The sequence below is a fragment of the Haliotis rubra genome, unplaced genomic scaffold (genome assembly GCF_003918875.1).
Source record: "Haliotis rubra isolate DU_JTF1 unplaced genomic scaffold, ASM391887v1 Scf718, whole genome shotgun sequence".
Lineage (NCBI taxonomy): Eukaryota > Metazoa > Mollusca > Gastropoda > Lepetellida > Haliotidae > Haliotis > Haliotis rubra.
In genome coordinates, this window is record NW_025767433.1 from 124954 (window position 1) to 140967 (window position 16014).

The 16014-nt window shown below is 41.5% G+C and overlaps 1 protein-coding gene across 1 annotated transcript in view; it reads right to left on the reverse strand.

Annotated features, from left to right (window-relative positions):
* LOC124259322 (sushi, von Willebrand factor type A, EGF and pentraxin domain-containing protein 1-like) overlaps positions 1-16014 on the reverse strand; it is a 60608-nt gene that overhangs the window by 20813 nt on the left and 23781 nt on the right. The window contains exons 15-26 of the mRNA XM_046693444.1: positions 15418-15615; positions 13843-14085; positions 12797-13048; positions 10132-10320; positions 9431-9651; positions 8205-8457; positions 7404-7556; positions 6547-6702; positions 5551-5718; positions 4956-5042; positions 3787-3903; positions 2227-2244 (exon numbers count right to left, since the gene is read on the reverse strand). Coding sequence (XP_046549400.1) covers positions 2227-2244; positions 3787-3903; positions 4956-5042; positions 5551-5718; positions 6547-6702; positions 7404-7556; positions 8205-8457; positions 9431-9651; positions 10132-10320; positions 12797-13048; positions 13843-14085; positions 15418-15615 — 2055 coding nt within the window. The remainder of the gene's footprint in view (positions 1-2226; positions 2245-3786; positions 3904-4955; positions 5043-5550; positions 5719-6546; positions 6703-7403; positions 7557-8204; positions 8458-9430; positions 9652-10131; positions 10321-12796; positions 13049-13842; positions 14086-15417; positions 15616-16014) is intronic.

Below are 16014 nucleotides of genomic sequence, written 5' to 3' on the forward strand. Positions count from 1 at the left end.
ATCTATCCAGAACCAGATAATACTTACAAATAGTTTTGAGCTCACACAAAGCGCAGTTTGTACAAAAGGCAATTGAAAGAATATTTAAACAAGCTGTAAAGCATAGACAAGATAGAACAGGATAATTTCAACTATTAAAAAATGTACACAAACGCCACTCCTATTTCATCTGGAAACTTGAAATAAATAATTAAGATTGTGAAAGTACCTATCTTAGAAAGAAAGTTAAATATTCTTGGAGCAAACCAGCGGGTGTTTACATCATTTATACTGGTTGCTGTGACAACAATGTAACGAGAGAAGCAGTCAAATACATAAAAATGTACTCAACTAAACTTCAAAATATGACAAAATAATTATCTATGGAATGATGACACATTGGGGACAGAATTTCTGTAGGGCTAGAGTACTACCAAGCACTCCTTTGATTGTTAACTGGGCTTTAAAGGCACTGAAACATATTGCAAATGACAGTTGCAAACCAAATTGTCACATTAACATTCAATTTAAAACACTGTACATATAGAAACTATTAAGTTTATCTGCTGATTTGTAAATTCAAGTGCCCTGGTACAACATACTTGACTGATAACAAATTGCTTGTTGTTTGAAAGTTTTCACTGCTCGCTTAAGTTTTGATAGATGTACGACAGACAATAACATAAAGCTTATATTTAAAACGATCATTTATTTGAATATTTATGTTAAATTCAATTCTTTCTGAAAAAGCTAGAGGTAAAGATTAAAGATGAAGTCACATATGTCAGGAAAAGATTAACACAGATCCTGTCTTCTGAGCTGACATTGGACTCTGGATCAAAACTACATCAGGGTTATATTCCACAAAGCCACCTCAGAGCTACTGCTATAAACATGACCAAATACTTGAACCTCTGATCTGCAGAATTTCAAGCAGTCAATAACAAGGGGGTGGAAAGAATACACAATGCCATTTAGAAAGTGGTCAAACGTAACATGTTATGTTTGGGATTACACTTTCTCAATAAAGTACAGTTTCAAGTACTTTTGTTGGATTGAGTCCCATGCTGGGTGCTAACCCACACATTAAAGTGAGGCATCTAATCGCAGATCCTTGGCTTTGACAACACTTGAGGACAAGCCCCATGCGCATTGAGTCAGACTCCACCCTACCCAAAAAAACAGACTCTTTCAAAACACACAGATCACTAACTGTCAAGTCGAAGATCACCCTGCTTCTCAAGCTTGTTTGTTAGTTTGTTGTTTAATACCGCAATCAGCAATGTTCCAGCTATATGACAGCGGTCTGTAAATAATCGAGTGCTGACTAGACAATCCAATGTTCAACAGCATGAGCATCGATCCAAGCAATTGGGATACAATGACATGTGTCAACCAAGTCAGCAAGCTTGACCACCCGATCCCGTTAGTCACCTCTTACAACAAGCATGGGTTGCTGAAGATCAATTCTAACCCGGATCTTCACATTGTTGTCCAGCAGGTCAACACTTATAACACCCTTACTTCACAACAGCTTAAAAGAGCGAGTTTGGTTTTATGCTGAATTTATCAATTTTCCAGCAATAACATGGTAGGGGAAACCAGAAATGGCCTTCACACAATGTACCCACATGGGGAACTGAACCCTCTATCCTCCCCTCAATACCCTGAAACTTATAATCCTGGGCCTAGATTTTCAAAGCTCTCTTAGCGCAAACATAGTCGTAAGTGCTATACATTAACATTAACTTAAGACTATCTTAGTGCTAAGAGAGCTTCGAAAATCTAGGCCCTGGTGTAAACAAAATCAATGTTAATGTAATAAACTTGACAACAAAGATTGAAAAAGCCACAATAGGGTAGACTGTCTCATGTCATACCTCCCCCAAAATCAAAATAGCTTAACACAGTCTTAGCACTAAGATTGCTTTGTGGATCCCTGTTTCAGAAAGAGAGCGAGTGAGTGAGTTTAGTTTTACGCCGCTTTTAGCAATATTCCCGCAATATCATGGCGGGGGACAGCAGAAATGGGCTTCACATATTGTACCCATGAGTGGAATTGAACCTGGGTCTTCAGCGTGACGAGCGAACGCTTTAACCGCTAGGCTATCCCACCGCACCTTCAGAAAGGGAAGAAACAGAATGGGGTCTATTGAAGATTATTTTCTTAGCATGATATCTAAGTAGTTGTCAAGCCACCTCTACCACTGGAAGCAGAAGATAAGGGCAGATAATACACATACTTACTAGTTGAGCTTCCCACACCTGTTTACACAGCAGTTAGTTTCATTATTTGAAAAAAATAACTGAGACAGAAATAAACAAAAACACATGCATTTAAAAGATACACAGTGAAACTTGGTTGAACCAGGAATCCTGTTATATTTCTCAGATCCTATTTGGATATGGTCTGTTTTTCTCCGCATTGTGCACCGTCCGATAAAGATGACAATTTGTACACAGAGCATGACAGTTCCTTAAAAACTGTTTCCAGAAATAGGTATAAAAATAACGTTCATGCTGGCGCTATCTATAAACCCGAAACTCACAACAACTTCAACATATGTTTCCCGGCACACACTATAAATTTAACTGACATTATTTTTCAAAACTTATCAAACATCCTACAGTCATGATGGCAGCATCAGTCAAATTTGCACAGAGTCCTGATATCCATCTGCCTCTCTCAGTACCGAGCAGCAGTCCCAGTATTCTGAAGGTTTTCTGAGATAGCTCCCAACTTGTTTGTTTGTGTGAGGTGAGGTGAAATTGGGTTTAACGTCGTGCTTGAGAATATTTCGCTCATATGACAACGTGCATGCGTGTGTATGTGTATGTGCGGCTGCTTGTACTAGCCCAGACTGAAGCTGGTTTTATAGTGCTAGCCCACTGAGATACCATACCGCAGTGAAGCATGAATACCCCACCCAGACACATTATACTGACTCCAAGCCGACCAGTCCTTGTTGTACCCATTAATGCCGAGAGCCAGGCAGGGACCAACAAGTACCATATTTTAACATCTTTTTGGTATGACGCGGTCGGGGATCGAACCCGCGACCTTCCGCTCTCCGGGCGGATGCTCTAACCACTACACCACGGAGGCGGTCTGTTTGTTTGTGTCATTGGCTGCTGAAGCCGCACTTACCAATTTTCTAGTTTATGACCATGGTCTGTAAATAATCAAGTCTGTTACTACAAGTTGCCCCGGAGAATGCACCTTAAAATCTGAACTCGTATTCGTGTTAATGTTTCCGCCATTATTGTGTTTACCAAGCAAGTCAATGAACACTGTTAATTAATTATTAGTTCAGATTAATGTCAGCATATGAAAGGTGGTTAAATATTCACACAATAACATTGAAACATTTCTAAGATTTATTTATTTTTACACCTAGCAAATATTTCTAATAAATAACAGCTCATTGTTCACTAAAAGAAACAAAGAAAACTGGTTCTCTGTAACTTCTGTAACACTGTATAACCTGAATGATGTCATGAATACACAATGCCATTTTAGAAAGTGGTCAGTAAAGTACAGATTCTAGAACCTTTGTACATCCGGGATTCGAACCCACACCCTCGACAGCACACAAAGTCAGCCGCCTAACTCCATGATTCGACATGAACTAATGCAGATGATGACCAAAAAAAGTGATAAATAATATAAAATACTCTTATTGGTTGTCCTTTCAGATGGACTTTCTCTGTTATTGATGTAAATGACAAGCAGTAAATGCATTGACGGGTAATTGAAGATAAGTTGAATAATTCAATAAATGATCATTCAGCCTTAACATGACATACTTGATGGACAGTGGCAGGTGTAGGCAAGGGCTCCCTGGTTGATGCAGAAGCCGTTGTTGTAGCAGGGACTGGAGTCACACGCTTTAAGTTCCGTCACACACGCAGACCCTGTGAAATCTACACAAAGAAAATCAGCAAGGTCAGAACACATTTCTGGCAAAATTACACAGATTTTTGTCCAGTTTAGTTACCAATGTCTACTTCATGTCATACTGAAATACTTTTGACATTGCTTCATAGAAGTGACCCGTGAAGATCTGGGTTAGAATTGATCTTCACAGATCTTCACAGGTTAGAACTGACATTCGGTAACCCATGCTTGTTTTATGAGGCGACTAATGGGATCGGGTGGTCAGGCTTGCTGACTTGGTTGACGTTATTGTATCCCGTTTGCATAAATCAATGCTCATGCTCTTGTTCACTGGATTGTCTGGTCCAGACTCGATTATTTACACACCGCCGCCATATAGCTGGGATATTGCTAAGTGGATACATCAGAAAAGGGCTTCACATATTGTACCCATGTTCGGAATCGAACCTACCACCAGGTGACCCTGTCACCCATAAAAATGTTCATGAAAGGTCTTTGTCTCAGAACCCAGTAGGGATCATTCTCTTCCCACAGAGGTAACTTGTGATATCTTCCTACGAACCTCTGTTCTAATACGGCCATATTTCCCGGTTCTCGTAAAATCCCCTAGCGGCAAAAAATTGCAACACGAATTACCTCCCTTCTTTCTATCAAATCAGAACTCGTATTACATTGATGTAAGTAAAAATGGGGCCACAAATATCCCTCTTCTCTGCCGGGGACTTGTGTTGATGTGACACACAAAACATTTAATGGCAAGCTTGTCCGTTGTCAACGAGGGAGGTGGTTCTGTCAAGAAGAAACGTTTGTGTATGGCGCAGGGGAAGAGGTTCCAGTTTTCCCAAAGCATACGGAAATTACCGAGTCCTTGCGAATGATCACTTTTGAAACAAGGTCGCTGATTGCACAACTAAATCTGATTGCAACCAATCCCGAATCCTGAACACTCGCACCATGAAAGGGCAGTATTAGAACAGAGGTTCATAGGAAGATATGACAAGTAACCTCTGTGGGAAGAGAATGAGTAGGGATGAGTTTTGAAGTCTCCATGTTCCCTATTTATGAATGACCTACTTACCGGGTGGACAGTCACAGAAGTAGTCATGGTTGACAACTCTACAGGTTCCCCCGTTGAGGCATTTGTTACTGGGACACACGGAACTGACTGCAAGAGAAGAAATAAATTCATAGAATCATCGGTATTTCTTTGAAGTCTTCCAAAATGAGATCATATGAAAGGAGACTAACTGGGTCTAACAGTTTTCAGCACAAACATGGGCTTGGGGGCAAAAATATTTCAGAGATAATATAGCATTTCTGTGTTAAAAGGTCTCAACACAAACATGGGTTTCGGGGCAATTACTTTTTAGAGATAATAGCATTTCTAGTGCAACAGATTTCAACACAAACATGGGTTTTTGAGCAAACATGTTTCAGAGATAATAGCATTTCTGGGTTAAAAGGTTTCAACTGAAACATGGGTTTCAGGCAATTACGTTTCAAAGATAATAGCATTTCTGGGTTCAAAGGTTTCAACACAAACATGGGTTTTGGGGCAAACAGGTTTCATTGTTAACAGGGTGTCTAGACTGGGTAAATGCTGATTAACAACAGTTTTGTCCATCAAGGTTTCCAAACTAATGATGTCCGACTGAATATACAAGACAACCTACTGGCCGTGATGCACTGTGCCGACGATGTAGCCCCAACTGATGACGTGGTTGTGATGGAGGAACACTCTAGACATGTTGTTGCCCCCGCTGAGGGCTGATAGAAGGCTTTGGGGCAGCTGAGACACGGTGCAAGTCCAGTGCTGGAGTATGTGCCCGGCTGGCACCGATCTGGAAACAGCAGACCAGGGTTTTACATGATGTGAGTAAATAAGTGTGGTTTTACACTACTGTTTCAGCAATAACTTGTTTGAGTGGCATTTAGAAGTTGGTGTGATGAACGAGGAGAGTTCTATGGAAATACAACTTCTTTAATATATTATGAGCTACGTTTCGGTGTAGCTACTAACACCGTTATCAAGCAAATGACATTGTTTCAGCAATGTTCCAGCAATATCATGGCAGGGGACACAATGGGCTTCACACATTGTCCCCATGTGGGCAAGCAAACTCGGGTCTTCAGCGTGATGAGCAAATGCTTTAACCACTAGGCTACCCCCGCCAACCCTTTTCACGATGTACAAATGGATACAGAAAAAGAATATCATGCGCCCCGAGCAAAAAGGACTCAGTGAGCTACTACTTCATAGCTGTTGTTTATATTGCTGCCTTTTTATTCTTAGTAGGATATGCTTGTAAATTATTAATTATATCCACATGATATGCCAGTGCAATTGAAAACTAAGACCAAGAATATTTAAGACATTTTATGTAACGATCACAAATTAATACAAGAATATGACTTACATTCTGTAACTCATGTGGAAGCCAATAAAATAATATCGAGAATGAGCATCACTCAGTGGTCTTTTGATGCATTATGACATGTTGAGTTATTTAACTTACAATACGTTTTTTCTAATTTCAAGATGGATTAATGTCAGATGACAGAATCTGACACTCATACCATATCCAAATAGCAACAATTGCTAAACAGATATTGTCCAGTACAATTTCAAGTTTCACTCTCAAGATTACCCACCCTGAACGGAGACTTACTTTTGCAAGCAGTGTTGGAGGAGTGACCCGACCCACGTGTGACCTGTCCGGTGGGGCATGGCTGGCAGTAGGTGGTGTTGATGCTGTAGGTGTTCACGGGGCACTGGTTGCATGGTGCCTCTCCAGATGGAGAGACCGTCCCCGTTGGACACACACCTGAGAGAAAGGCGAGAGAGAGGACATCATTTGATTATCTGTTTCAGGTGTCAAATTTAACATTTCACTCGAGGATCTCCCCCCTCCCTCTCGCTCTCACTCATTGTCTCTGTCTCTCTCTCACTCTTTGTCTCTCTCTCAGTGTCTCTCTCACTCTCTTTGTCTCTCTCTTACTCTCATTCTCTCCTCACTTTGTCTTTCTCTCTCACTCTTTGTTTCACTCTGTGTCTCTCTACCCATGAAAATCCGGTAAGAAAATTGATCTTCAGTAACCCATGCTTGTCGTAAGAGACGACTAACAGGATCGGGTGGTCAGGTTTGCTGACTTGGTTGACACATGTCATCGTATCCCAAATGGCGTAGATCGATGCTTATGCTTTCGATCACTTGATTGTCTGTTCCAGACTAGATTATTTACAGACTGCCACCATATAGCTGGAATATTGCTGAGTGCTCCGTAAAACTAAACTCACTCACTCACAGTGTCTCTTTCTCTCACTCAGTGTCTCCATCTCTCACTCACTGACTCACTCTCTCTGTCTGTCTCTCTCTGAGTGTCCCTAAAACTTGTGTTTCTCTCTCTGTCTCCCTCTGTCACCAAGTGTGTGTGTCTCTCTCTCACTCTGTCACTGTCTAATTCACCCACCCATCACCAGTTTCTTTCTCTCAATATCATTCCTTGAATTTAACAACAGACTTACGATAGCATTCAGCCAGGCTGATGAGTCCTGAACCGAAGTTGAGGGAGGCTGGAGGACAGGGCAGACAATTCACTGATGCCATCTCCCTGTAAGAGTGAGGTCCGCACTGACTGCACTGACTGCCACTGATTACAAAGCCAGGGGGACAGGCCACTGGACAAAAATAAATATTATTGGTATCATTAATCTAATACAAATAGGGATTTGAAGAACAAAACATTCTTCTCTAGATCTAAGATAGAGGCCAAACACTTTTCTCTAACATCCTTTAAAGGCCCACCGAACTGAACATTTTCTCTCAAAACTAACGAGAAAGTTGAAAGATCATTGAAAAATTCACCTGGCTATTCAAAACACTAAACTTGAAACATGTTTAAAATTATCCTAATAACTCTGACCTTCAATTTACTTCGTTCAATGTTCTTGTCTCATCATATTGAGTGAGTGAGTATGGTTTCACGCCTCTTTTAGCAATATTCCAGCAATATCGTGGCATTAGGGACACCAGAAATGGCTTCACACCCCATCATACTGAACATTTTGTGGTATGAAAAAAAGAAGACAAAACTTGGAAAAAAAATCTTTTTACGTACCAGTAAATAACAACAATAATAATAATGAGTCCATTTATATGGCACCAACTCCATACACTATGTGTATGCTCATAGCGCTACAAATATACTATAATGTCATCTTAAATTCTGTAAATAGGGACACAAAGTCTTAACTTCTGAGCAAAAAATCATAGACATAAACAGAAAAATGATGAAGTCTTGCCTAACAAACATAATTTGAACTCACCACAGATGTTTCCAGATTCTATAACGGAACTCCGGATTTCTTCCACGCCATAACAACCAATGCCCTCTGCTGCGGCCCCATTGTACGTCCCTCGTGACGACGCAGCACAGCTGCCCACCTGTGCAAGCTGCAGCACGCTGCTGATGATGTTGTTGCTAGTAGAGAAGATGGTCTTGATGGTGTTGACACACTGTGAGTATTGACTTGCTGAGTACCCATGGGGAAGAAACTCCAGGTTAAACGTTCCTGTTACCTGAAGGAGGGGGAAAATTGTCATGTGAGAGTGGCCATGATCATCCACACTCATCCATAATAAATCAGCAGCAGCAGCACTTATCCATCATCATCAACATCGACATCAACATCATCATCATCATCATCATCATCATCCGCACTCATCCATAATACATCATCATCTACATCATCATCATCATCTGCACTCATCCATAATACATCATCATATACATCATCATCATCATCCGCACTCATCCATACTACATCATCATCTACATCATCATCATCATCATCAGACCCGTGAAGATCCGGGGTAGAATAGGTCTTCAGCAACCCATGTGCTTGCCATAAAAAGGCGACTATCTTGTCGTAAGAGGCGACTAACGCGATCAGGTGGTCAGTTTCGCTGACTTGGTTGACACATGTCATCGGTTCCCAATTGCGCAGATCGATGCTCATGCTGTTGATCACTGGATTGTCTGGTCCAGACTCGATTATTTACAGACCGCCGCCATATAGCTGGAATATTGCTGAGTGCGGCGTAAAACTAAACTCACTCACTCATCATCATCAACATCATCATCATCATCATCCGCACTCATCCATACTACATCATCATCTACATCATCATCATCATCATCTGCACTCATCCATAATACATCATCATCTACATCATCATCATCATCATCCGCACTCATCCATAATACATCATCGTCTACATCATCATCATCATCTGCACTCATCCATACTACATCATCATCTACATCATCATCATCATCATCTCATCCATACTACATCATCATCTACATCATCATTATCATCATCATCATCTGCACTCATCCATAATAAAGCATCACTGTCATCAGCAGCAGCAACACTTATCCATCATCATCATCACCATCATCATCATCATCATCATCATCATCAAAACCTGCACTTATCCATTATCATGGACTTATCCTACCACAGCTGGTGATTGTCTCTGTACTTACCACACCAGAGAAGGAGGAGATGGTGACTGGGGAGTAGTTGGTCGGGAGTGATACTGTCACAGAGGGCACCTGGCCCTGACACAGGGCACTGAGGGATGGCAGGAGAGCTGCAATCTTGTTAGACAAGTCATTCTGATAAGAACTTTCACACTCAGTGGTGATGACAGTCGCAGTCACATAGCGGAAGCTCGGGGCATAGCGGTATGGGGTTCTCGTCTTGCCTACAAATATTGTAACAAAGGTCACATGTCAACAAACAGTAAAATCTTTCCAGGCTAACAACATTCTTAGTTCTCAAGATCTTCTGCACAGGGTAGCCTATTGGTTAAAGCCTTCCCTCATCACATCAAAGAGTGAGTGAGTGCGTTAAGTTTTAGACTTTTAGCAATATTCCAGCAATATCACGGTGGGGGACACCAGAAACGGGCTTCACACATTGTGCCCATGCGGGGATCGAACCTGGGTTTTTGGCGTGACTACCGAACACCTTAGCCACTAGGCCACTAGTGAGTTTCAATAGCTGACAGTGAGTGAGTGAGTTTAGTTTTACACCGCTTATAGCAATATTCCAGCAATATCACGGTGGCGTGACGAGCGAACGTCTTAGCCACTAGTCTACCCCACTGCCCCTCAATAGTTGAAAGTGATGCTACCTACACGAGGCTATTCCACTATCCCTACAAAGATATGAAGCTACATACGGACACATTTGGGCAAAGTCGGCCAGCCTGTTGTGAAGCTACACTGGATCGTCGTTGATACAGCATCATTTGTCTCGAAAAGCGTGTAGCCAGAGTTGCAGGTGATAGTGCACTGGCTGCCGACACCAGTGTTCAGACAAGATTTCTGCCCATTCTCGATGTTCACAGTCCATGGTACACAAACAGGACCTGAATAAGGTAAAACAGTGAGTGAGTGAGTGAGTTTAGTTTTACACCGCACTCAACAATATTCCAGCGATATGGTGGTGGTCTGTAAATAATTGAGTCTGGACCAGACAATCCAGTGATCAACAGCATGAGCATCGTTCTGCGCAATTGGGAACCGATGACATGTGTCAACCATGTCAGCAAGCCTGACCACCCGATCCCGTTAGTTGCCCCACAGTTTGTATCACCTATTTCAGCACGGCTCCCTTGGGAGCTGCATAAATCACCTTACATGCGCAGGCCGCGTGTCATTGGACAGCTGGGTCCGGGAGCTACACAGAGAATGTTTCTGTTTGTTTTTATGCAACTTTATAGCCGAGCAATTAAGGTTTCTGTGATTTTAAGCTGTGTGTTTTTCTTCCACGTAGGTCCCGGTGGAAGAAATTTGTTCCACCCAGCCTCCGGTGGAAGTCGCCTGCGCCATTGCATTTTGCAAGCCTTCTACTTTGTCATATCTATACATTGTTGGAAACCTGAGGAAACGACAAGCATAGGTTACAGGTCATTGGCTCCCTCCCTCTGCAAGCCGTCTGCATTCTGCTGTTTATTTTGTTGACAGTTACATAGACAGATTCTTTAATACAAATGCATAAAATCGGTGATTTACAATGTGATTAGGTTGTCTCACAAAACATCCACTTGCACAGTTTGAGATCGATTGGATCATTGGATGAAGAGATATTTACAAAAAAACGGGTCCACATGCATTTCATGCCAAACTATAGTTGCCTCTTACAAGAAGCATGGCTTTGCTGAAGACCAATTATAAACCGTATCTTTATAGGGAACAAGACCTGTGATATTACCTGGTTAAACAGAATAGTTTCAAGACAGGATCACCTGTACTTATCATGAAAGTTGACTATTTGGTAGCTATGTAACACTTGTGACATTGTCACAAGAGATCGACAGCTGTGAGGACTACAGGCCTTTGCTTACCCTCACCTTATTAAGATGAAGCTTTATCAATCGTCCTCAAGTCAACATCATAATCAGCAGGAGCATTTGACACAAGCTGGTGCCAAAATGCTCCATCTTTTGGATTCACATACATGCACATGTTCACTCCTAGAGCAAACATTTGATCACTCAGCCCTGAATTGCAATGTATTGTGGTTCTGGTACTCGTATTCCAATATATATTGCAATCTACTGAGAGCCTAAGTGTTTGACAGTGAGTGACATCGATTGTACATGCAGAGCCTATTCTCTACATACTAAAGCCATAAAAATAATGTAATATTTGTGATAACAGAAATTTCGAATTTTTATTTGATTTTGAGGGATTGTATTTTCTTTTCTATAAAATGCTTTGTATGTAAAGTATGCTGTTTTGTCAAGTAATTACAATGATGTGAATGAAAGTCTGTGTAGATTTAAACTTAAACCACGGAGATGATCACAGAACTTCATGGATACTGTATTACCAAATATACCGGTTCTGAGTGAGTGAGTGAGTGAGTATGGTTTTACGCCGCTATCCGCAATATTCCAGCAATATCACGGCGGGGGACACCGGAAATGGGCTTCACACGTACCCATGTGGGGAATCGAACCCGGGTCATCGGCGTGACGAGCCAACGCTTTAACCACTAGGCTACCCCAAACCCCTTAAAAATGATTAAATGATGACATTATATTTACATGTTATATATATTTCAATCTAAAAGTGAAAGGGATAGTAAAGATAAGAATATATTAGTGATACTTATTTATGCTTATAGCTTAGGATTGAAAAACTAAAATGGTTACATATAGCACACCTACATGCTATACAATATACAGTCAAATCCCGATGAGTCGAATTGCTAGGGACCATGTAATAAATTCGACTTATCAATGTATTCGAGACATAGGTATGTCTATGAGGGTAGAAAAAAAGATGATCCAGTCCTAATTCCTCCGCCTAAGCATTTGTTTATCTAATGATTTCCATATCACTAATAGGGGCACCTTATCAGTTCCAGTCTGATTATCACAGACAGTGATTTCTGTAAAATCACTAATCTGCCTTTTGAACTCACCCGTCAATGGCGGAAAGGTGTGAGCCGCGCTGGTTTGTTAATTGGATCAACTTCTCATTGACTGACTTCGGCTTATGTATACAAGATTGCTGTTGTTTGAATCTCATGGGACCAAATTTCCTTCTCGAGTTATCGTGTGTATTTATGAGACGAATTCGTGTAACCGGTATTCAAATGATGACAACTGTAACAGGGAATGGTCGGGACCGACAGGTACTTCGAGTTATGCATAATATTCGAGACACCGGCATTCGACTCAACGGGATTTGACTGTATTACCAAATATACCGATTCTGAGAAAATCATTGCAATACATATTGTTTGAAAGGTGTATTGCGGTACATACCAGTATAGCGGTAATACAGCGCTGTCCTACTCAGCCGCCACTCCTACACCATGCAGGGATCACTCACCTGTCACTGTGACCTGTATGATGCAAGTGTCTTCATTGTTTGCATCATCTCTTGCCGTCACGGTGATGGTGTGAATTGTGCCGATGCTGTTCTTGTCCAGGGACAACTGAGTGAAGGAAAACTGCAAGCTGCTCCTGCCCATGTTGTCTGTGGCCGAAGCAAAGGTTGTTACATCATACGTCTGTGAGTCGAACTCATCCTGGAGCTGATAGTTGAAGGAGTCTCGACACGTCAGAATGGGAGGTTCCTCATCTGTAGGGAGACAAGGTGTCCTGATAAATTTGTCAAAGATCTTCTTGATCCAATAAAAACATATACAGGTTGGAATGAAACGATAATAATGACTCGTTTACCTTGTAGTGACAGGCATTGAATTTTAGCCAAAATACAGGCAATACAAGGAGAGTGATATGAGCAATGATACAGCTCAAGAAGAGCAAGAAAAGAGGTGGAGTGTATTTACATTCTGGGCAAAACCAGACATGTCATGGCACCACCTTAAGATGTGAGGTGAGGTGAAATTGGGTTTAACGTCGTGCTTGAGAATATTTCGCTCATACGACGACGTGCATGCATGTGTATGTGTATGTGTGGCTGCTTGTACTAGCCCAGACTTAAACTGGTTTTACTTACTGACTCCGAGCCGACCAGTCCTTGTTGTACCCATTAATGCCGGGCGCCAGGCAGGGACCAACAAGTACCATATTTTAACGTCTTTTGGTATGACGCGGTCGGGGATCGAACCCGCAACCTTCCGTTCTCCGGGCGGACGCTCTAACCACTACACCACGGAGGCGGTCCCATCTTAAGATGTTTACTCACCAATGACCTTGACAGTGACAACGCAAACTTACTTAGAGATATGAAACCAGTACCCAGATTAGAATCATTCACCTCAATCGTGAACCAGCTAAGGTTGTTAACCAATAACCTTGACACTGGTGGAAAGACCTTGACCTTGACGATGCAAACTTCAATAATGACACACAGTACAAAGTCAAATCATTCCCAACAGCATCAACACCTTCTAAACTCGCTGAACTCACCAATGACCTTGACATTGATGGAACATGTGCCAATGTTCCCTGCGTAGTCCTCAGCTCCGTACAGCACCTGCGTATCAGAAGCAATGAGAGTCTGGTTTCCCCGAAAGTTGGCTGGTGACACACTCCGCCTTAGCAGTAGGTTACTGTTATCCTGTGGATTGGGGTCAATAATGGGCAGAGGGTTGAACCGCCTGACTGACCTCTCGCTGGACGGGCAGTTGTAAAAGAAAGGTCGCTCCTGATCTGAAAACAGGCACATTCAGGACATCTAAACAAAAGAATAGCTGCTAATTGGAACTGCATATTATGTGTCCCCAGTGAACTAATTTTGTGAGTCCTGAGCCGTATTTCACAAAAAACGACATGAGAAGCATGTCAGTCAACAATATAGGTATATGATACTGGAGGTGAGGCGAAATGGGGTATAACGTTGTACTTAAGAAAAGTTTGCTCATATGACGACGTGCATGCGTATGTATGTGTGGCTGCTTGTACTAGCCCAAACTTAACCTGGTTTTATAGTGCTAGCTCACTAAGATACCATGCCGCACTAAAGCATGAATACCCCACTCTGACACATTATACTGACTCCAAGCCAACCAGTCCTTGTTGTACCCATTAATGCTGAGTGCCAGGCAGGGACCAACAAGTACCAATGTTAACGTCTTTAGGTATGACGAGGCCGAGAATTGAACCCACGACCTTCCTCTCTCCAGGTGGATGCTCTAACCACTACACCACAGAGGTGGTTATGATGCTGCAATGTTGAAGCAGTGTTGCTAGAATTTAGTGATGGTGTAGGCACTTAGCAGGAATTTAGCTAAAATAATTATGCAGGAATGAAGCAATGTTGCAGAATGTATTAGCAATATTACAGGAATGTTACAGAAATACTGGAGAAGTGTTTTGGTCACAACACATTATAGCATTGAAGAAATTTTTAAAAAAATAACAACTGAACAATGATAACAGTTTCTGTTGCTGGGACAGGTATAATGCTGACAAATCAAGAACCACTCAGAACAAATTTGAGATTCCAATAAAGAGGAGACAACTCTGCACCATCGATTGCTACACTTTAGATGACCAGACTACCAAACACCTAGGGCCTTAATGATGCATCGAACTATCGGTGGATTGCAAGTGTTGAGTCTCTGATAGCAATTAATCGATGGTAGAAATGAAAAACTTTCGATGCATTGATAGATACGTATGACTATCGATAGTTTAGTAATTGATCTCCGTTGATAAATGCGCAGCGTGAAATACAGGATGTGTGGGTGTAGACTTGCAGCTTCATTGAGTTCATGTTTAAAATGTTTACTTGATCTGGGTTTCCAGTTTCTTGTAAGTTATTAAAAGAAACTGAAACTACTTCAACTTGTTTTTATTTCATATAAATATTTCATTCATTTGGGAAATGACATTTAGGAGACAAATCAAAAAGAGAAAAAAACTATTGCAATAGTTGGTCACAATAGACTATCATGATTGCAACACTTGTTTCCCCCTCCATAGTCACGCCTACTTAAGCACCCCTTGCAGGTCATCAAGGACAAAAGGGAATGGTCCTACCTGTGCAGGTAGGCATAGTTGCATTCCACTGTAGACTGCCATTTTGATAGTTGTAGACACATTCAAGGGGGTACGGGTTGGTGGGTAAGAAGCCTGCAAGCTCTCGATCACAGCGGTAATACACCAAGCTGTATTCTTCGTATGACGTCGCCACCTGCTGTGCACCAGGTGGGGTGCCAGGATCCGTACACGTTGGGCCTACAACACAAGAAAACATTCCCGAGTCACTTCCAGTATTTCAGTTTTAACATTTCAAATAATCTTAGCCATCAGCAATGTTATAATATGAAATCTGTTGGTTCGTTATTCATGCAAGGATTTATCAATACATACCAGATTTCTCATTGCATATTTCCAGTTTTAATAATGAAAAACACATAAAATTGAAACGACTCTTTATTTCAAGTTTAGTTTTGAGGGTATGTTTTAGCTTTATCACTGGTAGATTTGGAAGAAATGTAGGCACAGTTGATTGTTATTACCAGCTTCGTTTATGACACAATACACACATGAGTTTCAGACAATGCTTCTGAAACAATACCTAACACATCCTCGATAATCTCCAGGGTATACGTTACGATCACTCTCCACTATACC